The sequence below is a fragment of the Haemorhous mexicanus genome, chromosome 17 (assembly GCF_027477595.1).
Source record: "Haemorhous mexicanus isolate bHaeMex1 chromosome 17, bHaeMex1.pri, whole genome shotgun sequence".
Lineage (NCBI taxonomy): Eukaryota > Metazoa > Chordata > Aves > Passeriformes > Fringillidae > Haemorhous > Haemorhous mexicanus.
This window is the reverse complement of record NC_082357.1, coordinates 73,934-96,343: the sequence shown is the minus strand read 5'-3', so window position 1 is coordinate 96,343 and position 22,410 is coordinate 73,934. Positions and strand designations below refer to the sequence as shown.

Genomic DNA, 22,410 nt, shown 5'->3' with positions numbered 1-22,410 from the left:
CATCTCAGTCTTGATGCTAAAACCAGCGTATTTGAAGGGAGATAGTTTGGATATTCATGTGGAAATGTGGGTGCTGTTCGGACTAACAATGTGGAAGATACATAAAATGTGGATTGCATTTAATGGAAGTGCCATTGTAAAAAAACTGAGTTTCCAATATAAGTGTGCAGGTGCAGTGTAAACCCTTAGACTTCTGTAGTGCGGTGTGCAGCAAAGCATACAGAGGCCAGTCTAATTAAAGGAAGATCTTAATAAAACTCCAGATTTGACAAAAATAAGGCTGCAAAGGGTTAAGCCACCACTTTTTTCAGTCTTCTCACTCATCCCGCATTGGATTTTTTTGTCATGTTGTGAAGCTGTTATTAGAACAAGAGAACGAGACATCCAGATGAGCAAAGTGAAACCCTGTCAGAGCACCGAGGTTTGTGGGCTCAGAGCAGCCTCTGAGCTGAACCAGGATCTCTCTAGTACTTGCACAGGAGGTGAGAGGCCAGTGGTGAAGATGAAAGCTTGGTCTGGATGTGCAGATGAATGCCACTGCACCCAATTGCAACTCACTGTCGCATATAACTTTCAGCATTAATTATGTCACCTCCCTACAGGCAGTAATTAGAGCGGGCTGCCCTTAAGACTGGGGAAATCTCTTTGAGTCTGAGAGAGGTCATGGCGCTGGTCAGGGCATTCCTTGTCTGACTGAAGCAGTGTGCTTTAGTTGACAAACACAGCTTACAGTGTAAAACCCTGACAAAACCTTGAAGCCTCCTGTTCCTCAAGACGTGATGGTACAAGAAGTGGGGCCGTAATGTCTGTTAGAACCAAGAGCCATTTTGCACATTCCATACTGAGAATCCATCTCCTGTGTTCATTTCTCACCTTTCTGAATTCTTGGGTATTATCATCCTGCTATTTGGAAGTGAGAGACCACACCTGCTTATGCTGTGTTCTCAAGCTGGACTCATGCCTGCCTAGCTGTGCATAAGGTGGTTTGGAGACATAGGTCTCCTGTGTCAGACAAGCCAGAGCATCCCAGATCAGTGTCCACTCTGCTTCTGCAGTTTAGTGGCAAAACCAGTTTGCTGTTTTCTCATCCAGGTGTGTTAGTGGCTTACAGTAGTGACATCAGCCAAGACTTCTAAGAGGCCCCTTCAGATCCTTCCCAAGCGATATCCATGTTACCTTCCAGCCTTGGGAAACACTGGCCTAGTTTGCTGCAACTGCCAAAGCCCTTCAGCTTTCACTGTAGTCCGTGTGAGCTACAGGTGCTTTTCACCTGTGATAAGGCCACCTTTCTTGAGATCACATACCAATGTGATTTGTGAAGACCAGTATTCAGTATTGAAGGAGTTATCAGCCTTATTGAAGAAGGTTATTAGCCCTCTCTACAGGTGGGATTTGCTTGCTGAGCTCAGCACAAGAACTCAGTGCTTCACTGTGGTGGTAGTGCCCAGTGCCACCAGCAAACAATGGGACATGTAACTGGTACAATGAGCAAGAACCATGCTCATAATGCTTTAAGGCAGCCATACACCAGCAAATGGGACTTACTGAAGTGTATAATTGTGCTTTTCCCTTTCTGTTCTGCTGCCCTGGAATTGCCACAGTGCCCCCAAGATGAAATGTCTGAATCTGGGCAGTCCTCAGCAGCTGCCACGCCGAGCACCACGGGAACCAAGTCCAACACTCCCACATCATCTGTGCCCTCTGCTGCTGTCACCCCTCTGAATGAGAGCATCCAGCCCATCAGCGAGTACGCCAATGGCACCACCAAGAGTAATAAGAGGGCACGAGAAAAGCGTAACAGCCGGAACATGGAAGTCCAGGTCACACAGGAGATGAGGAATGTCAGCATAGGTATGGCAGCTGGAGCTCAGGTACTTGGTCACTAACATAATCAACTTCCCAGTGCTTGTGTCTCTCTGTTACAGGGAGAGGCTGGGAGACTGCACTGTAAGTATAGAATTTGAGGAAGCCTGACTCAGAAAGGTACATGAATGAGATAGGGTTAATTGGATGTTAGCAGTTTTCTGTGTTGTAAATTTTTGAAAACATCAGTTATATGAGTAATTTCACAAATTCACAGAATGGGAACAGGTTACTGAGTTCAGTTCCCTGCAGTGACATGAATTCATGTCTTGCTTTCGTAAGCACTCAAGTCACATCTTAGGCTGAGCTTTTGGGAAGCTGTTCCTGGATCTTATCAGTATGAAAGTTAAAAGCTTATATTTAGTTTTCTGTCTGTATTTATTTGTAAGTATTTTATATCCAGTTGTTCAAATGCCAAATTTGTCAGTGAGATTAAATAATTATTTTCCCTCTGCGCTCTTATCCCACACTGATTTGCTTAAAATAATTTTATCCAGCTGTTTTTCTCAGCTAAATAAGCTGATTTTTTTAGCCTCTTTCTCATATAAGAACACTCCCAAATCTGTGGAAGTTACAGTTGTTGTCTCTCATTTTCCAGAGTACTTTAGTAATTTGAATTCATGATTTCTTATTAGGAAAGCCATTCTCTAAGCTTTAGCACCAGGCTGTTAAGTAAATAAATGATTTAATGACATGATAAAAACCCTTCATCTGTGCCCATGTACTGTCTGAGCAGGTCTACCCTTGATTGTGAGACTTGCAGTGGCCATCAGAAATGAGAAGTGATCTGTTTTACAGGTCATGAACTTAATATACAAAAGGACTGTAATATTTATCAAAGGTCATTAGGATAATATGCAGGAGCAGAGGGGTAAACATAGGTCTATGAGGTTGGCTTCTGAACCAGATGATCTTCTTATCCAAGTTAGTCCTTGGGAAGCAGAAGTTATAACTAAGTTATTACTGAAGCAGAAATTTCTCTGGTAACATTCACAAGCTGGTTCCTAATAAAGTAAGACCATAAACCAACATATAACATCTTTTGCTGTAGCACTGAAAAAGAACTGAGAGAGGAGAGGAGACTGAGTCCCAGTCTGTATTTTCCTGAGGGGGCCCTCAGGGTCACAGATGTCCATCTGTCAGAGACTAGGATAGTTGTCCATGGAAGCATATGGGTTCTGAACAGCCTGCTGTTAGATTGTGGTCTGGCTGTGATCCTGGCCAAGGCAAGACCATGAAACATTTGTATCAGGAAAGCTAAGCATGGATGTCAGTAGTTTGAATGCCCTGATTTTTACAGTTGCTGCTTTACAAGCTCATTTACTATCAACAGTTTTCTTGGGTCAAAATAATCTCTTTTTTGTATGTGTGCAGTTGTGAAGTGGAAGCTTTTTCTCCCTCCACTTTCTGCGTGGAAGTGTGATATTGTGGAATTTGCTCACAGCAGATAGTTATGGCTTCCTTATGTGGTCTGCATATTCAGCCTTTCAGCTATTTCTCACCCCTAATGAGAAATCAATTCTCCGCGCTTAGAAGTAATGCACATACTTGAATTTTAATAATGTATTTTATGCATCTGTAATTAAAATGTCTCTCAGTGATGCATGTGCCTTAGAGCTGATCTACCAAAAATGGTACTCAGAGGTGTTTGCAGAAAAGCTTCCTAGCTTGGTAAAATAAAGCTGAGGAAGGCTGTGCTTATGTTAGACCCGCTGGGTGTGGATGCCTGCTTTGGCAACAGATCCATATCACACTTTGTCTTCCAGCCTGGGTTTGCTGCCAGCTGGCACAATGCCAGCCTGAAAGAAATTAACACTTCAGTTGTCATGGACTTTGTATTTTTGGTTACTGAGATCGTCTGGAAAGGTAAAAAATGTCACATCTAAGTTCATTGAGGGACTAATGTAATTCACAAATTAGGTCATTAATCTTTCAGGAATTCCTTATGTGAACAGACACAGTGTTCATGTTGCTTGGTCAGAATAGGTGCAAGTCTGAGCTTTTGAAGAGTTTGGTATTCAATAAATAGGACTTGACAAGAGCAAGAAATTTCTTATTCTTCAAATATTGGCTTCAGGTTGTAGATTACACACTAACCAGATTTCCTTTATCGGTTTTGAAGTCAAGATTCACTGTAATGGATATCTAAACCAGTGCAGACTTGAAAATTTGTATTGAAAACCTATTTCTTTTAAAACTAAATAGCGCCAGTTCCTAACAACAGTAATTTCTATGAAGCTGCACAGAAAATCACTGTGTTGCCTTCAAACTCGGCTAATGCTATCTGGGGATGGAGGAGTTTTTTATTGGCAGATAAAAAAGGAGTTTTAGAATTTATTTCAATGAATAAAATATCTCTGCTGATCCCATTTTAGTGAGTATTCAGGGCAATGACTTTAGTGATGCTTTGGAATGGGGGTGGAAAGGGGAATGCTTATGGTGTTCCTGTTCTAGAATTGAGAGACCACCTTCAACCGCTTTCTGTTCTGATTTTAAGACTTTGAACATGGCATCATGAAATTTTCGAATCTCAATATTCAAAGCTGTAAAAGTCCCTTCGAGAAATACCATTCTCTGAAAGTCCTGATCCTGTACGTGATCTGTACTGTCTTACCTAGGGATGGGCAGCAGTGATGAGTGGTCCGATGTCCAGGACATCATCGATTCCACCCCAGAGCTGGATATGTGTCAGGACCCCCGCCTGGAACGCACGGGTAGCAGGTACTGATTGTGACTTTACCCTGTGTGCTTTGTCAGTTGGCTTCATGAATGGATGCTCTGGCTCATAGAGAGCTCACAATGCTATTTGAGACAGTGCATATATTCTGCCTAATGTCAGAGGTCCTGACCTGCTTTGGGTTCTCCAAAAGGCAGACCCCTGCTGGTGATCTGCAGGAGGATGTGTGCAGCTGACCCAGGACTGGGCTCATTTGTCTTACTGGTCAGGGGGTTTGGAGAGATGATGGAGCAGCAGAAGTTTTAGGACAAGAAAAGAGAACATGGGCATAAGCTGTCAGGAATAGGGAAAAGGTGCATTTGTCCAATAAGAGCTCAATTCTGAATTCCATTTTAAAACCTCAAGTTTCTTCCAGTTCTAATTTTGTCAAGTATTTGAGGAGGCAGGACTGTCCCCCCAAGGGAGGACAAACAGAGGTAACCTCAGCAATCCCAATCCCACAGGCTCTGAGCAGGGAGGCTCAGATCGGTGGTAGTGAGCCTTGTCAGCAGCCCCAGACAAAGGAAGGGTGTGAATTCGGTCCCAGTGCTACCCATGAGTAGCAGGAGACAGGACTGAAGACAGGTGCATCCTAGCAAAGAACTGAAGGCATAGGCCTGAGGTCAAAGGGAGCTCTGGGACCGGGTAGGTGCGGTTCCCAGGTGAGGCTGGTCAGAGCAATTATGACCCATCAGTGCACTGAAGTGGTTACAAATCCTCAACACAGTTTTCAGAAGAATCATCAGACTTTTACTAAACTATTCTGTTGCTCTGATCCCTACCCATCACCCATTTTGTTCTAAATAGGAGGCTGCCTAAAGGCTATTAATTTTGACACCACATTGTTGTGAGGCTTGATTTGTTTTTATTAAAGTTTACCTTTTACCCTTGTCCAGTGGGTAATTTGGCACTGTATCAGCAAAAAGCTCCCCAGAATCTTACAGATATGCAGAAAATACAGTACCCTGGCAGAGTGAAGGCAAGATTATCTAATGGTCCCAATCTGGATTGGATTTGCCCACCCTGTTGAGCACCCCCACTGAGAAGGGTATGAGCAGCAATAAGACCTGCGTGTCTCATCTGGGAAGGCACACAGAGTTAAGCTTCCCTTGGGACATGTAGGATACCTGGACTATTTTTAGGGTCAGGAGGAATCTAGAGAGTTGAAACTGCTCAGTGTGGGGAAGAAAAAAGTGATTGATGAGATCAGATAAAAAACTGGTCAAATACAGGGGAAGTAAGGAAACAGAGAGGATTGATGCACCAGAGCTCTTCAGGCAGGAATCTCTACTCCAGGTGGTGAGACTGAGAGCTACAGGAGACACAGCCTGACTTGGACTGCTGACAGTGTGTGTGCTGCTCTGAAAACAGAGTGCTTTCATGATACATATAGCTCTGAAAGCTGAATGTTGAACAGGAAAATTCAGTCTGAATTAGGTCTCCAGGTCAGACTGAGTGCTGGTTTCTCTTGTCATTTGTGCTGACCATTGGATTGTGTGAACCGATTAATTGCAGTGCCATCACAGTACCATTTGTACTTCCTCAGTGCTCTCAGATGTCTGGGTAGCTGGAATTTTTCTGTAATTGAAAAACCCACTTTTTTTTCCTCTTCTTTGCAATGTGCTGTAGCTGCAATGTCAGAGGCAGCTACTACACTCCATTTATAATCACTAGGATTGTTTATGTGATAATGAAGCCATACAACTTGAGATCATCTTAGCTGGTGCTGACCTTTCTGATAGATTGCTGTAGAAATTGCATAGCTGCTGCTATTGCTGGTTTGATGTTACTCATAGAAGGCAGGGCACTGCAATTTTTTTAGAGTAGACAGCCACAGTCCCAGAAGTTGCCTCACCTGCACATCCTGAAACAACTCTTTGCTGCTTTGAGCCATGAAGCTGTCAAGAAATCCAAGAAGATTCTTGATGGTATCAAAGACACTGAGAGGTGGAAATGTGCTGTCGTCTGATAAGACTAAAAACTATTAACTTTGATTTATCTTTAATTAAATACATTTGGGGACATGTGAAGAAATGCTTTTCAATACATACATTTACCCAAAGGGAAAATGGACCCTTCAGACTGATTGCGCTTATTGGTTGGCCAAGTAAAAAAGCTGTTGCTGTTTTCAGCATTGAATTTTGTATTTGGTCTTACTGTCGTCTGAGGTTTCTGTCTAGATTGATCAGAGCATGGGAATCCTTGCAGAATCTGACAGGTCAAAGCTGAGCTCTTCTGCGAGGTGAAATTTTTCTGTGAAATACTGAATAGTCCTTAACTTGTGTGACTTCAGAGTAAATCATCTGGGTGAGCTTTGAGATTGTGGATGATAAATGTGTCCTCAGAACAAGAAGGACATAAAGCTGTTAGAGCAAGTCCAGAGGAGGCCATGGACATGCTCCAAGGACTGGAGCCCCTCTCTTTAGAGCCAGGCTGGGAGAGCTGTGTGGGGTTCACCTGGAGAAGAGGAGGCTCCAGAGAGACCTCATAGAGCCCCTTCCAGGGCCTAAAGGGGCTCCAGGAGAGCTGGACTTTGGACAAGGGCCTGGAGGGACAGGACAACGAGAAATGGTTTCCCACTGCCAGAGGGCAGGGTTAGATGAGATATTGGGGAAAAATTATTGTCCATGAGGGTGAGGAGGCCCTGACACCAGTTGCCCAGAGCAACTTTGGCTGGAAGTGTCCAAGGCCAAGTTGGATGGGGCTTGGAGCAACTTGGGATAGTGGAAGGTGTCCCTACTCATGGCAGGGGGTTGAAACAAGGTGGTCTTTAAGGTCCTTTCTAATCCAAGTAATTTCAAAATTCTATGATACAGGGAATAGCACATGCTATTTTCTTTACTCAGTGTGCTTCCTGATTCATTCAGTGGTGAACAGATAGGTTTTGATTGCAATCGTCTGAGATGCTCAGTATTTCAAAGATTAATATTTGATCTTAAATGTTGGCAAGTAACAAGATTCCTTCTGGTTTTTTGCTTCCAACAACAGCCCAACACAGGGGATTGTGAACAAAGCATTTGGCATCAACACAGACTCCCTGTACCATGAACTTTCCACAGCAGGGTCTGAGGTCATTGGAGATGTTGATGAAGGAGCAGATCTGCTAGGTAAAACCTTGTTTTTTTCCTCTGGTACAATGACTCCATACTAAGCTTCTAGAAACATTTAATTTCTCTTTTTCTTTCTGAACATGGATGTTTCTCTTTTTCAAGAACGCATGGAAATTGAGATACATGTGATAGAAGCATAATACCTGCAGTACAGTAATGATTATTTAGAAAATAATCTCATCTGTTAGATAACTTTTATTTGGGTTGTCTTCAGTGCATAAGTTATTTTTCTACAGGATTCTACCACACAAATAATTTGAAGACAAAATTTGCTTCTTCTGCTTCTGGCTGAAAATTCCTCCCCCAATATTATACTGAGAGAAGAAATTTGTTTGAAATTTATAAGAAAATAACTCATTTGGTTAAGTTTTTGATGTTTAAATGATTTGGAAATACTATGGTCTGTAATGCAGTATTTACTGTTTCGCAGTCAGCCTAAGAGATGTAATAATTAACTTATTAAGCTGATTTTGAAGGTGTTTGTAATACCTGTAGCCAGGCTGTATTCTGTGTTCCTGGCTGGGACCCTGCAGCAGTCAGAGAAGCAGCTTTGTCTCCGGGAGCACTCTCAGCCTTCTCCATACTTTTTCTATTGGATTCCTGAGTATCTAGATCTTGGTTTTTGACAGAATTTAAGCATGTTTTTAATTATTGCTGTTTTTCTGCATCAGGACAGTAAAAGTGGTCTTTGAATACTCAGGTGACATGGGCAGCTGATAGAATTTATGACAGTGTAGTTCATGTTACTGCTTGCTTTAAGGAGCCTTAGGACACAGAAACAAGGTGTTGTGTGTACTTAGTGGCAAGAGATATGATCTGAAAGTGAACATTTCCTTTCTGTGATTACTGATATAGATAATCTTGATATCTGCTGATATCAAGATTATCCATGTCTACTGATACTGATATGGATAATCTTGTAAGTTTGGTTCTGTGTATGTGTTCAGAATAGAATGAGCTAAAATGTGTCATACAGATTTGCAGCAGCTCACCTTTGCCCAAATTATGAAGGTACTTGTATCAGCTTTGATATGTCTTGTATCAGGACCCTTAAAAAGCATTTGTTTTTGCAGGGGAGGTAGATTTTGCCCTATTAAACAAAAACTTAACCTTGAGGATTCAGACTGAAAACTGGAAAGGAGTTAATAAATTACTTCTTGTTTGATGAAGGACAAGTATCTGTGAAACCATACTATTATAGCCAAGAGTGTGACTGGAATTAAGAACATGAATCAGACCATCATGAGAATGTTCACAATAGCTTTTTGATATGAGTAGGTTTGGGTTTTTTTTAAATCATGCAGCAGATATGAGAGCCCTGAGGCCATTGCCTAAAGCATAAAATCATTTATTGTTTCACCTTCAACTCAAGATTGCCAGAATAAAAAAAAAGCGGCAGAAGACTCAGGATGAGCTCACAGGCTTACTCTGCCTGCAATGGGAGCCAGTCTGTGCAGATATTTACAAAATTAGGAATTTTGAAGGAAAAGCAAGATTTCCAGGTTTGAGAATTCCCTGGATGCTAGTAGCCATTTGCAGAAGGGCTGGGGCTCCTGCTTAAAGGGAAGCTTGACAGTAGGAACTACATGTGATGGTTAAAGCTGTGGAATGAATTTTAGTTAGCCACCTTCATACATTATCAGGAGCTCTCTTCCTAGCAGAATCAAAACACTAAAACCAGGGATAATCTTGCCATTGACTATCTGCTTTATCTTGGTCCTCGTGTCCACTCCTTCCTCATCTAGGAGTGTTCAGTTGATTCTGTGGCTCTGTCTGCTAATCACTGTGCCAACTGCTGCTTTCTTTCTCCCCCTCAAAATGACTGGGGTATCAGATATTATTGGCTTGGAAGAGTTACTGTTCTGGAAAATTACTTTCTTGGTGTATGAACAGCTTCAGACAATGTGCTTCCCACTTTGGAAGCCTGCCTTCTGGAAATCCACTTCCCCTTGGGATTACCCTGTAGTCTGACCTAGTGATCAGCACGAAATGGAGACTGTAGTTTTCAAAGGGCCAAAGTTTTTTTTTGCCCAAATCTTGCATGGTTGTTCACTACAGTCTCGGATGAAGTCAAAGGTGCTTCACCTCTGAGATGTCTGTTGTTTGGGAATTACCACTTGGCAATAAAATGTACAAAGACTTTTTTGAACAGTGCCCATGTAAGCGTGGACCCTGAAGATCACAGTGTAGTTTCTGAAGACTGCAGTATGGCTTACAAGGAGAACATTTCTGTACTGGGACCATTTTCTAGCCTGAGCAGAGCTGCAGAACCCTTTCAGGTGATCCCATGGCAGGCCAGCAAAATAGGAGGACTGGTTCCTTTTCAAATCTGGGAGATGGACTCTGCCTTGTTTTGTGATCAACATTGATCTAATTAATCCTTTTGCTGAGTTCTGGCCACTGACTTTGGCACATAAGGGTGTTTCTAAAATGAACAAATACATTGCTGGTTGTACAAAGAGAGGAAGCACAGAGAGATCTCAGGGGTTGTGTCTCTCAACAACTAATGAGACTGGTACTTTTTTTTGTCTTTGCACAACAGAAAGCACAAAAGAAAGTCTGGTAAAGATAGAAGCAAAGGGATAGATCTTAGGGCTGACAGCAATCTGCCAACATAATCCAAAATTTTGCCTTTTTTGTTAGGTAGAATGTTTTCTCTTTGTGCTGTACTTTTGAGTCTGAAGAGACACAGAGGAAATGGTGCTTTATGAACATGATATAAGGAACAAGAGCCACAAGCTGATAGAGTCCTCTAGGTCATATTTGGAGCTTGCTTCTTTCTGTAAATCAAATTAATGAATGACTCTAAGCTCATTTAAGTGAAGACTTATTACTTCCTCCAATCTCTCAAAACTTGGCAATCTGTAAAGAATATTCTCTTTTTTTCTTTTTTTTTGGTCTCAGTTCCTTAAAGAAAGAGAAATTTAATTAAACACGACCTTAAGAACAGGACTTATAGAAATTGCCCTTGAGCACTGGTTGGCAGTCAAGTCTGATTCTGAAATGGAAAATCCCATTTATTCCTTGTACATAATTGGCACACTTCATGTCTTATTATTTTGAATAAACCCCACAAAATATGTGGGTTTCCTCCTGTCAATACTGCTTTACATATACATGGAATATAGGAAGTATTCTGGAGGAAAATGTGGAGTGAGAACCATTATTTATTAATGAGCATTGAGAACCAAATTCCCTTATTTCTCCTACAGACTTGGGAGCACTAGTTGGCAGTTTTCCTACATATAGACTTGTTAATCACACGTGATCCTGGGTAGGTTCCTGTTCTCCCATCTCCCCTTTTCTCAGCTTCCCCTTCTACCAGATCCCCCTTCCTGCTCTTCCCTATCCCAGATGTTTCCAGACACAAACGATCACAGCAGTTTGGGTGTGCTCAGTGGACAAGCCCTTTTACTGAGGGTGGTGACAGTGGTGAGCTGATTGATTGCCCAGAGAAGCTGTGGCTGCCTCATCCCTGGAAGTATTCAAGGCCAGGTTAGAGGAGGCTTGGAGCACCCTGGGGTAGTGGAAAATGTCCGTGCCCATGGCAGGAGGTGGAACTGGATGATCATTCCGACGCAAACCGTTCTGTGATTCAGGTTTAGGATAACCAACTATATTTGCTTTGGAAATTAAAGAGCAGGGGGTCTGTGGTAAAGACAGAAATGCAGTGTTATTAGTGGTAAGTTTATATACAGTGTTGTGTACAGAAGTTGAAATGAGAGTATCAAACTAAGTCCCAGTGCTACACTGTACCAAAAAAGGTTTTAAATGCAACCAGTTGTCTTTTGCAAGCTGAAGTGTCACTGAAGAGCACAGTTATGGTCAGAAGATGCAGCTGTTAAAATTGCAAGGTGAGGGGAAGTGAGAGGTAGTGGGAATGAGCTGTTCTGCATTTAGTGGTAGATGACTAAATAAAGACAAAATAAAGACTTGCCCAGTCCAGGAAGAAATGATTGCCTCAGATCCAAATCTGGAAATCTGGAGATAGCTGAGGTGTGTGTTTGCGGTTGTACCATGGGTTACCTTTCCTTGGGGGTTTTTTCTGTCCTGTATGTAGAGTCATGCCATCAACAGCTATGGCAGATCCTGTCCTTACTATTTCATGCCTTTTGACATTGAAATGGCTGAATCATTGTTAATTTTTTTTAACAAAATTTTGATTTTGTTGGTTTTAGTCACTGATGGATCCTTTTTCACTTCCTTTTTCCCTTGTCTCTCTGTGCTTCGCTGGACATGGCGCATAGGGGAGTTCTCAGGTGTGTATCTCCTGCTCAGTTCTCCTTGTTTCTTTTTTTCTGGTTGAGGTCAGATAATGTGGTATACACATGTGATACTCCCCTGCTCTTGTCCAAACACGGTTGGCTTTGCAGACTTTTCCCACCTCACCTTGCTTGGTTGCCTCACACTGGTGGGTCCCTGCAGCAGGAGGTCCCTGCTCTGCTCACGTTCCTGCCACCTTTCAACCCGCTTTCTTTTCTGTGGCTGTGGGCAGGTTTGCTCCACAGTGTCACACTAGCCTGTCACTCAAGGTCTTGGGGCTCAAAGGGCTTTTTTTCTGCCAGGAAGAGTACTTGTAGCAGAGGTCAGGTGAGCACAGACTGAGTGAGGGTTCCACTGTCCTCTCCATGGCCTGTGCTGTGAGGAGTCCTTCCACGTGCCAGTGGCTGTGGGGGGTTACCTGGTGCAAATCAACCCCCTTTGGGTATTGTAGTGACATTAAAGACACTTTTGTGATGGGTTAGAATGGCAAAGCCTCTGTCTTTAGTGGAAACTTTGCCTTACTCTCTCAGGAGTTGGGTGATGGCTCTGACCTTTGTTGGGGGAGGCTGCTCACTGCCCTAGAGCCATGCTCTGCCATCAGGTTTGCACCTGCTTGAAAAATACACCTGGGTGCTGATGAAATTTCAGTTGAAGTCAAGGAAATCTCTCTTGATTACAGTGCAAACTGGGTAAAATTTGCCCTATAGTAAAGGGTGACCTGGCAGCTGCGATAGCGTCATGTGCCAACGAGCTCTGCCATGTCCCTGTGCTTGGCACTGCTCAATGTGGGCTCTGTGACAATACCAAGAAAGGGACGGCATCATCCCTTCTTCTCATTCAAACTGGTTTTACTGTAAGCCACATTTTGTGTGAATATTCCTCAGAAAACCTTCCACTGAAGCTGGGTTGGAGTTTGTTGCAGTGTGGAGGTGGATTTGGGCCTTTTTAGGCCAGATGAAAGCTTTGATGCTTAGCACCACTTCTGTGTTTTCCCTCTGCTACTGTCCTTTCTTCACCCTCTTCATAATGTCTATTGACCTGCCTTTGTTGTGGCAATGAAAAACTCAAGGATGTATCATACAGGGAAAATTATGAAGATGAAGGAAGCAGATGAGGACATCTCAAGCTTATCCTGACATCTGTTGTGATAGGATAAGGGGTGATGGTTTAAACAAAAGAGGGAAGATTTAGATTAGATATAAGAAATTTGTTTTTTGCAATTGCAGTGGTAAGGCTCTGGCACAGGTTGCCCATAGAAACTGGGACTGCTTCATCCCTGGGTGTTTTCAAGGCCAGGTTGGGTGGGGCTTAGAGGAGCACGGTCTAGTGGGAGATGTCCCTGCTCATGGCAGGGGACTGGAAATGGATGAATTTTAAAGGTCTCTTTCAACCCAAACCGTTCTGTGACACTCTAAAGTAAAGTCCCCGTTAGGTCAGGCTGCTGCAGAACAAGATAACTTTCTACCAAGCATCATGTGTACTGGCAGCACACACTGTACATGTGCTGACGAGCTGCTCTGTTTGCTGTTTACAGACTGGTACTTAATGGCTGCTGTTTTTCTCTTCCTTTCTTCCCCTTTGTCCCCATCTCTTTCTGTTCCCTTTCTCGTATGGGATGGCTCTCATAGTACGGGATGATTTCTTTGGTAAGGCAAAGGCCTCTTTTTCTTTTCTCTTTTCTTTTCTTTTCTTTTCTTTTCTTTTCTTTTCTTTTCTTTTCTTTTCTTTTCTTTTCTTTTCTTTTCTTTTCTTTTCTTTTCTTTTCTTTTCTTTTCTTTTCTTTTCTTTTCTTTTCTTTTCTTTTCTTTTCTTTTCTTTTCTTTTCTTTTCTTTTCTTTTCTTTTCTTTTCTTTTCTTTTCTTTTCTTTTCTTTTCTTTTCTTTTCTTTTCTTTTCTTTTTCCTTTTATCCACTCATCATCCATCCATATGTCTTGCATCACCTTGGTTTGGTTTTTTTGTGGTGGTGGCAGCACCTCTCCAAGAAGCAGGACGAAGCTGCTCTTTAGAGGTGGTTTGGGGATTCTGGTCTGTTTCATTGTAGTTGATTATCCACTTTGATGCTTCACACTTTTCCTGGCTGTGAGAGGAATATGGTGTAGGTGCTCTGCTGGACAGGGCTTTGCCCAGACCTCACCTCCCTTTGCTCCACGCCCCAATGGTTTGAAAACTGAAGGTTTTCTTCCCATGAGCAGAGCTGTCCCATTACAGCTTGTGCAAGATGATCTTGTGGTGCCATTCCATGGCTCTGGGAGGCTTCTTCTTGTTCTTTATTGCCAGAGGAGCCCTTCTGACCTCTAGATGGTTAAGGCATTGGGCTGTCACTACATCACACGCAAGTAGAAGCTGTGGTGAAGGATACTGATGGAATGCTGTGTGGCCTTTAGTTCTGGCATGATAGCTCATCCTCTTCCCCAGAATTTTTCTCTCTCAAAAACAGCTGCAGAGAGGGATGATTCAAGAATATGAAGGAAAAAGATTTAATCAAAAAAAGATGGGGATGAGCTCTTCCCTTGATATTCTTCAGCTCCTTTAATGTTCTTGTGCCAATGTAATGCCTTACAGGCTAAATATTTAATTCATTATTTGTAGAATCACTAAAAATAAACAAGTAAAAAATTTCAATAAACAGAAGACTTCTGAGTCTTCTGAATGAAATACGGCATGTCACAAAAAAAAAAAAGGGCTATAGATCCTTCACCTTACCAACCCAAAATTACGCTGTAGTTTGCATTGATATTAGTGTTTCCCACTTTTGTGCTGTTGGAATATTCTCTGACACACATTGGCCTGAAACATCAAAGTGATTAATTGTCTGCCACTGATTTTTCAAAAGTTTTTTGAAAATGCTGCTTCTTACTCATTCTTGCTGGGAGTTTGCTTTTGTCATCATAAATTCATCCCATTTAACTGTGGGAAGAGGATCTGTGTGTTGGAGTGTTTTGGTGTGTTTTCACTTCTCATGCGCTGCCATGTTCCTCTAACTTCCATTTAATTCAAGTTTGTGTTGTTTTTATTTTCTGCAAATACTAATTAATCAGCAAATGATGTATCATGAAGACTGTTGATGTCTTTGCTATGAAAGAAGAGAGAGTTCAGAGGGCAGGACAAATACTGATTGTGGGGAGACTTCTTCATGCTCTGTGACCTGTGGTGAGATATGAGCTGCACCCCTTAGCACTGTCCTCCAACAAGGAGAGGCCTCTCTGCCTTCAGCTCTCAGGTGGTCTCTGTTCCTCACTATAAGATAGAGACCTTGGGACTCAGCAAGTCCCTGGCAGCGGGAAACAATCCAGATGTGCTTTTGGTCCCTAAATTTCATTTGTTTTATGAAATACTGAATTCAGCCTTCACTCTTAGCCCCAGATGTGTCAGTGTTCTTGTAACCAGTCTGCAGACTGCAGCTGTACATGGATGCCCAAGTGCAAGTGCAGAGTCTGCTGTAATGTTGAGTATGGGTCTAAAGTGGTGGAACCGAGACTTCACATTTTAAACATCTGTGAGAAAGCTGTTAGAGCTAGATGTAGCAAGGGACAATCTGAAGTCCTATTAAAATTGCTCTAGCAGAAGGTTGATAATGGGGAAGCCTTTTATGTGCATGAAACTCATAACAACCATTATCCCAAATAATGCAAACAGAACGTTTGGCTTATACTAAGAAAGGAAGAAAATCACTATTGTGCAGGACAGCAACCTGGACAGTGTTCTGCTATCCTCTATGAAAAACCCATAAACTCTACCTTCATTCTCTGAAAGGAATGATAAAAACTCTTTGCAATATCTCATGGCTGAACGAGGAGTTACTGCCTTGACTTCCCTGATTGGTATTAGTGAAGCTCTCCCCTCTGTCCCTCCCAAAGAGGTCTGTGAAGATTGGTGTGAGAAGCTAGATCTGAGTTTGGATTCTCTAGAGGACACATGGGTGTCTTTGCTGGTGCTATTTGGTCATTCAGGTAGAGACACTCCACTTTACACACAGGACACAGGAATCTAGGGAAGCCTAACAAAAGTGATTTCTTTTCCTCAAGCGTAAGTTAGGCAGTGCCACAAAAGCTGTATGTTTCTAGGAGAGCACGTGAAAACTGCCTGGCCTTTCTTTTCAGGAATGGGCAAAGAAGTGGGCAATCTGCTGCTGGAGAACTCTCAGCTGCTGGAGACCAAGTAAGGAACTGTCTCATGCTCTGACCTACCTGCCTGGTTATAAACAAGATGTCACCTTGGAGTAGGTGTTGGCCAAAACTCCTCCCTCACTTGTTTATCTAACTGGTTGTCCTGAATACTTGTTCCTTCACTTGTAGAAGAAGAATTGTTCTCCTAAGCTGTTTCCTTTCTGCAGACACTTGGATAAAGCCTCTAGGCATGTGCTGGTAGGGCCTGATGCCATCTGAGATAAGTTGCAAGCTTTAAATTCAGTGGGAATCCATGTGTTGGTCTGAGCCTCTGTGAGGCTGATTTAAGGGTGATTGCTGATACTAAGGTTTTATTTGCAAGGTTTGTTATTAGGAAGAAAACAATTGTCATTGTTGAGTTCTTAAATATTTTGTAGTTGATGGAGGAGAAGCAGACAATGTAATGAAGTTGGTTTTTGAGAAAAGCTTGCAAACCAGCTATTAAAGTTGAGGAGCTGGGAAGAGGAAAGCCAGGTACTCCCAGGGGAGAGCTGGAGAACCTACTGTAATGGGAAGCTACTGATTTTATAAATGTAAGATGTTTTGGAGCTGATTGGAAATGCTTATTTCTATTGCCATCATCTGCAATTATCCTCAATTGCAGATGACAGCAATTCTGAAGGGTGTATTTCAGACTTTCATTCTGCCAAAAATAGATAGGTTGCTCTACACATGCCTTCTTCAGTGTTCTGTCATCTTCCGAAGGAGAGGTTGGTTTGTTAGTCAGGATACATTCAGGAACATTCTCTTGTTCCTGAATGGCCAAACCTTGTCCTGAACAATTATGATGACTTCTCTGTTCTTCTGGAGCTCCATCTTCCCAAAGTTTAATTTCCCTTGAGTCATAGCTGGACTGAATTGTTAACACACTTGTTTCAGCACTCCTAGTAGCATCTGTGGCTTTAGTTAAAGATCTCTTTTATGGACAACTGCTAGTTTTGGGCATTTTTGCTTATTGTCCCTTTCGCACCTTTAAGAAATGCTTTGAACGTTGTGAAGAATGATTTGATTGCCAAGGTGGACCAGCTGTCTGGTGAGCAGGAGGTGCTGAAGGGAGAACTGGAAGCAACAAAGCAGGCCAAAGCCAAAATAGAAACCAGAGTCAAGGAGCTGGAGGAGGAGCTAAAGAGGTGAGTGATTACCCCCCTGCCCCAAGGAACTGTGAGTGAAGAGTGGTAAACCCACCTCCTCTGTTTTACTCTGTTTTACTAGTGGGATTAGCATTGGCATTCAAAGGTACTTGAGAGAGCACAAGAAGGCAGGATTAGGATTCTGAAGGAGCAACTCCAAACCCAGGCTCCCTAGAGTGGAGCATTTAGGATATAAATTTGCAATTAAAAGCCAACCAACCAACAACAACCAAAACCACTCAGAAGGAGAGTTTCAAGACCAATAGTTTTGAAGGAAACTGCCAAGAACTTGATCCTCCTAGTAACCAGGATGTGCAAACTCCTAGCAACCTCCTAGCAACCCTGCTGTGAGAGAAGTGAATGCCCATTCATTTACTGAAAGAGCTCATACAGAGTTGCACAAGAAATATTTAAATGCCTATATCAGTAATTGTTTCATTGCTCATGTTAAGAGTGAGAAGAGACAGAAGAGTTTATAAAGTCTGATACAGGAAAATGCCACTTTTAATCTTCCTTTCAAGCTAGGGAAACTAAAGTCCACCTCCCCAGCAAAGCCTGGGATGGTTTCACATCCATACACACAAAGCTGCCTCCTGGAGCTCAGAGCAGAACAGTTCCATTGTGGCTGGCTGTGCATGACTGCAGGTTCTCAGGGCAGAGGACAGTGTTTGTTCTCCAGCTGGACTCTAGAAGGTTCTGTAGTCTGAGCTCAGAATCACCAAGAATAACACAGACTGGTCTCTTTATTGTTCAGAACGTCTTAAATTAAAGTAGTCATGCAAGCAGGGAGATTTTTTTAAATGCCTTTTGTAATGCCTCATAAGGTAGGAGTTCAAAGAAACTGAAAGCACTTACTTAAATCCTTTAAGTATTTTTTATCAGGGTTTGGTGTTCTTCCCCATTTTGGCAAACTGTTCTTCACATTAGGGGCTTTTTTCACTGTATTGAATCACAAAGAATCAGAGAATCTACTGAAACCAGAAGCAGTCCAGCAGAAGCATTTAAGCCAGAATTTTCCCTATTGAAAATGGCTCAGTTCTCATCAAATATTTGAATGCAGATGCTGGTTCAGAAACAGAAACTGGCTGAATTCTTCCAGTGGTCAGTATTTTGGTGCTGACAACAAATGTTTGAAAAAAAAGGGGTGAGGTCAGTAAAGCCGTTTGGAGTAATGTGCTGGAAGAGGGAGGGAAATTGCCAGAGAAGCATCTCAGAATTTGTACACTTGGTACACATGGTGATGGATGCAGCCAGACTTCCCATAGCTGGTTCTCTTCCCAAAGCCAGCCATGGTGTCACTCGCTGTTTTGATCCCTTTCTTCCTGTTTCCTAGAGTGAAATCTGAAGCAATTGTTGCCCGACGAGAGCCCAAAGAGGAGGTGGAGGATGTAAGCAGCTATCTCTGTACAGAATTGGTATATGACATTACTAAAATGCCTGCGGGGAAAGGGGGTTGATTTACTTACCTATATTGCTTCATGTATATGAACCCTGAGATGCAGATTGATGTACCTTTGTTAGCAATGAGGGCAAGGGTGGTGAATGGGTTGTGGCTGATGAGCCGGAAATCCCTTCATACAACTTTCAAACAGGAAGCTGGCGCAGAGGAGCAGCCGATCCAGTGGCAGTACGACTGTGCAGGATGTAGTTTCTGTGTCTGGGTGCTAGAGCACTGCCCTGCTCAATACCATCCTAATTTAGAATCAAAGTCTAGTGTGCAGTGTGGATTCTCTCAGGGTGTTATGACTGTCAGGCTTCTCCAGAAGAGCCTGTCCCCATGTAGGCAATGAAGATGTAGCTGTGAGCACATCATGCAGTGAAATCCAGCTTACACAGTCAGCTTTGCAAGAGTGACTACCACCCGGTCTTGGTGCTGCACTTTACTTGTTAATTCTTTTCCATAAGCCAGTATTGCCTGTTACTGCGTACAGGCAGAGAAGGTTCGTGGGCTGTTCTTTTAGGACAGCTCTTGAAACTGTTTTGACTGGGATAGAGGCTGTTCAACAAAGACCAACTGAAGCTGGAAAAAAAAAGGAAAATCAAGGAGTAACAAGATTTCCTTGTAAATGTCCCTGCTAGGACAGGGAATTCAGTATCTTTACTTATGTCATGTTACTGTTTTCTTTCTTACACAAGGTATCAGAGCTGGTTCAGTTTTAGCCTAGATCTCTTAACTTACTTGGAGTGAACTTGGTCTGTTGAGAATTTAGGTAGATGGGAACATTTTCAAGTTGTGCTCATGAGCTGCTGAAAAGAGTTGGATTTGTTTTCAGTTGAACGGACAGGAGGTCTGGTTCTTTTAATAATTTAAAAAAATAATTGATAAATTCCTTTTTGTTTATACAGTTCTTGTTTTGACTAGTCATACAGATTTGATTCAAAGTCCAGGGAGGCTAGAGAGGGATTTGGTTAATTCGTGCTGTTCCTCTCAGCAGCACTTAACAGCCAGGTTGAGCTTGGGAATTGCCACAGTTTAGCACAACCATGTGCCACCTCCTAGTAATGAGTTCCCAAAACCCTTGCAGTCTTTATTTTGGGCAGATATTTTTTATAATGTTGTTCTCATTTTCTACTTTTCTAAAGAGACAAAACAGACTTTTACTCATTTTGTTCCCAACCCAAAGCTGCCTCTGCCCTCATTGGAAGGTCAATTCGTGTCACCAGAGAGAAAAAGGTGTTTCCTTAGTTTCCTGTTTCCTACCTTTATCCATCTATACTAACAGAATACCTCCTTGTACTCCTCCTGAGAGGTCAGGTGGCATTATGTGGTGCTCCCTGCTGCTTGTGACTGGCTTTGCTACTGAATTGAATCTTTGGTTTCCAAATTTCTGGACCAACAGACCACTGTCAATTCTTACCATTCCTTGCAGATTGTCAAAGCACCTTGCTGGCAATAGTCCCACACTGGGGTGTGTGTATGTGAGTGCTATGTGTTCAAGTTGGTGGTGATTCTCATTCTAGTTTCCATGGATTTGTTGAACCCACGGAGGTCCATGGCCATAGTTTGGAGCTCACTGTCTGAATTAGCTCCTCATATGGGGTAATGGGGGTGAAATCAAACAGGGCAGAAGAACTAACAAATATGTGTCTATACCTGACATGCCCGGTACTAACCTCAATCCCATTCCATCTTTTGTTGGCTGAAGCAGTGCTCCTCCCCTCTGCAGGACAACATTCCCATTGCCCAGCGCCGGCGCTTTACCCGTGTGGAGATGGCCCGGGTCCTTATGGAGCGCAACCAGTACAAGGAGAGGCTGATGGAGCTCCAGGAGGCTGTCAGGTGGACAGAGATGATCAGGTGAGGCTGGGTGTTGGGTACCATTCCTGTTTAGGACAGAACCTGTTCATGTTTTACCTTGTGGTCAATGCATCCCCTACCAACACAGGGTTGAGAAGTACTGGAAGTTTTCCAGACTGTAGATGCTTTTCTCCTAATACCAATTCTTTCTCTCTTGTTCCTGAACCTGGGCTGCAAATTTCATGTTGCTGCCGTTATTTGGAGACACTGGACAGTTGTTTCTCTTGCTTGTTTCTTGTGTGCTTACTAATCTGGGAGAAGCTCTAGGGAGGAGTATTGCTTCTGATTGATGACTTCTAAAGGCTACGGCTTGAAGTGACTTTAATGCTAGGTTCTGTAATTCCCACACTGTCTGTGGCAGATAGTGTTACAGAGAGTTGATAATCACGTTAAACACTCTTACTTGCCTTTCAGCCTTGATACTTAAAGTGGTTGTGTGTGCTTGCATTGAAGACCAGGGCATGTCCCATTTGCTGGTGTCTTTTGAAACATGTTAAAATGAATTCTGACTTTGAACATGGCTTCCTTCATGGAAATGACCCGATGCTTGGCAGAGATGCAGAAATTAACTTGGTTCTGCTGTGTTTGTCCGTAGAGCTTCCCGTGAGCACCCATCCGTGCAGGAGAAGAAGAAATCCACCATTTGGCAGTTGTAAGTTCTTTGGTGGTTCGTGCAAGATTAGGAAAACGGGGAGTGTTGCCATTTCTACTTCAGACAGCAACTTGATAGACTCTGACATTAATGTCAGATGGAAGTTGGCTTAACCCTTTTGCCTTCAACCCCCAAAAGGTTTGTTGGCTTAACCCTTTTGCCTTCAAGGGCTTCCTTTGTCCTTAGTGAAGTTAAAATCAGATCTGACCATGCACACTGATTTTGTTTCACAAGCTGAAAAAGTTCATGAGTATCCTGGAATGGAAACTTTCATACTCTGTCCTGGTTTAGGAGGACACACTCACAGTCAGTTGTAATAAAGGGCTGTTTTTAGAAGGTACCTATTTCTGGAAGCTAAAAACACCTTATGCCAATCAAACCAAGGATGTAGGTCTGAATTTGAAGTAGAGCAGTTTTTGTGACAGGCTTACAACCTTTGATCCCAACCTCTTGCTTCCCCTTTTGTGTATCTATGGTGCTTGTCTCCCCAGGCACCTTTTCTCTTACTTTTTTGCCTTTTTCTGTCACTAGTTTCAGCCGTCTGTTCAGCTCTTCCTCCAGTCCTCCCCCAGCAAAGAGGACCTACCCCTCTGTGAATATCCACTACAAGTCTCCCACCACGGCGGGGTTCAGCCAGCGGCGCAGCCACACCATGTGTCAGATCTCCTCCGGCAGCCGCACCCTTGAGTTCTTCCCTGACGAGTGAGTTACAGGGCTGTGCTAAGCCAGGCTCCCCTGCAGCTCTCCCAAAGAACAGCAGTGTTTGAAATAAGCTGTTTTCCACTTTGGAAACAGTCTGTGTGATGTTAGTATGTCTCTCTTCTCTGTGGCTTATCTCCCTGAGCTTTCACTCATCAGTTACTATACGGATGGGTTCAGCAAACCTTGTCCTCCCAAACATACAGTATCCATGGCTTTTCAGGCCATGATGGATCATCTCAGCAGGCACCACGGGAGCTCTGGGTGGCCCCACTCCAGTTCTGCACTTGTATTTGCAAACCGGGATGGAATGAAAGAGGGTTTTTGTGGTGGGGTGTGATGGCAACATCAAGACAAAGGGATGAAATGTCTGCACAACCCTTTTGACAGGGGGTTTAAGTGAAGATAAAAGTTCTCTCCACAGCACATTAAAGTTCCAGTACTTGGTTTTAATTTAAACCATGCTGAAAATGAGCCTCTGGGTATCGCTATTACAGTTTACCCAAATTCTT

At 42.8% G+C, this 22,410-nt stretch overlaps 1 protein-coding gene across 21 annotated transcripts in view; it reads left to right on the top strand.

Annotated features, from left to right (window-relative positions):
* MAPK8IP3 (mitogen-activated protein kinase 8 interacting protein 3) overlaps nucleotides 1-22,410 on the top strand; it is a 71,191-nt gene that overhangs the window by 31,120 nt on the left and 17,661 nt on the right. For 9 of the 21 annotated variants that reach the window (XM_059861603.1, XM_059861602.1, XM_059861598.1 and 6 more), the window contains 10 exons: nucleotides 1,602-1,851; nucleotides 4,482-4,584; nucleotides 7,568-7,686; nucleotides 11,937-11,948; nucleotides 16,054-16,111; nucleotides 17,097-17,249; nucleotides 18,583-18,664; nucleotides 20,396-20,547; nucleotides 21,143-21,199; nucleotides 21,731-21,901. In XM_059861603.1, coding sequence (XP_059717586.1) covers nucleotides 1,602-1,851; nucleotides 4,482-4,584; nucleotides 7,568-7,686; nucleotides 11,937-11,948; nucleotides 16,054-16,111; nucleotides 17,097-17,249; nucleotides 18,583-18,664; nucleotides 20,396-20,547; nucleotides 21,143-21,199; nucleotides 21,731-21,901 — 1,157 coding nt within the window. The remainder of the gene's footprint in view (nucleotides 1-1,601; nucleotides 1,852-4,481; nucleotides 4,585-7,567; nucleotides 7,687-11,936; nucleotides 11,949-16,053; nucleotides 16,112-17,096; nucleotides 17,250-18,582; nucleotides 18,665-20,395; nucleotides 20,548-21,142; nucleotides 21,200-21,730; nucleotides 21,902-22,410) is intronic. The other 12 variants (XM_059861618.1, XM_059861616.1, XM_059861607.1 and 9 more) reach the window with 7 other exon arrangements.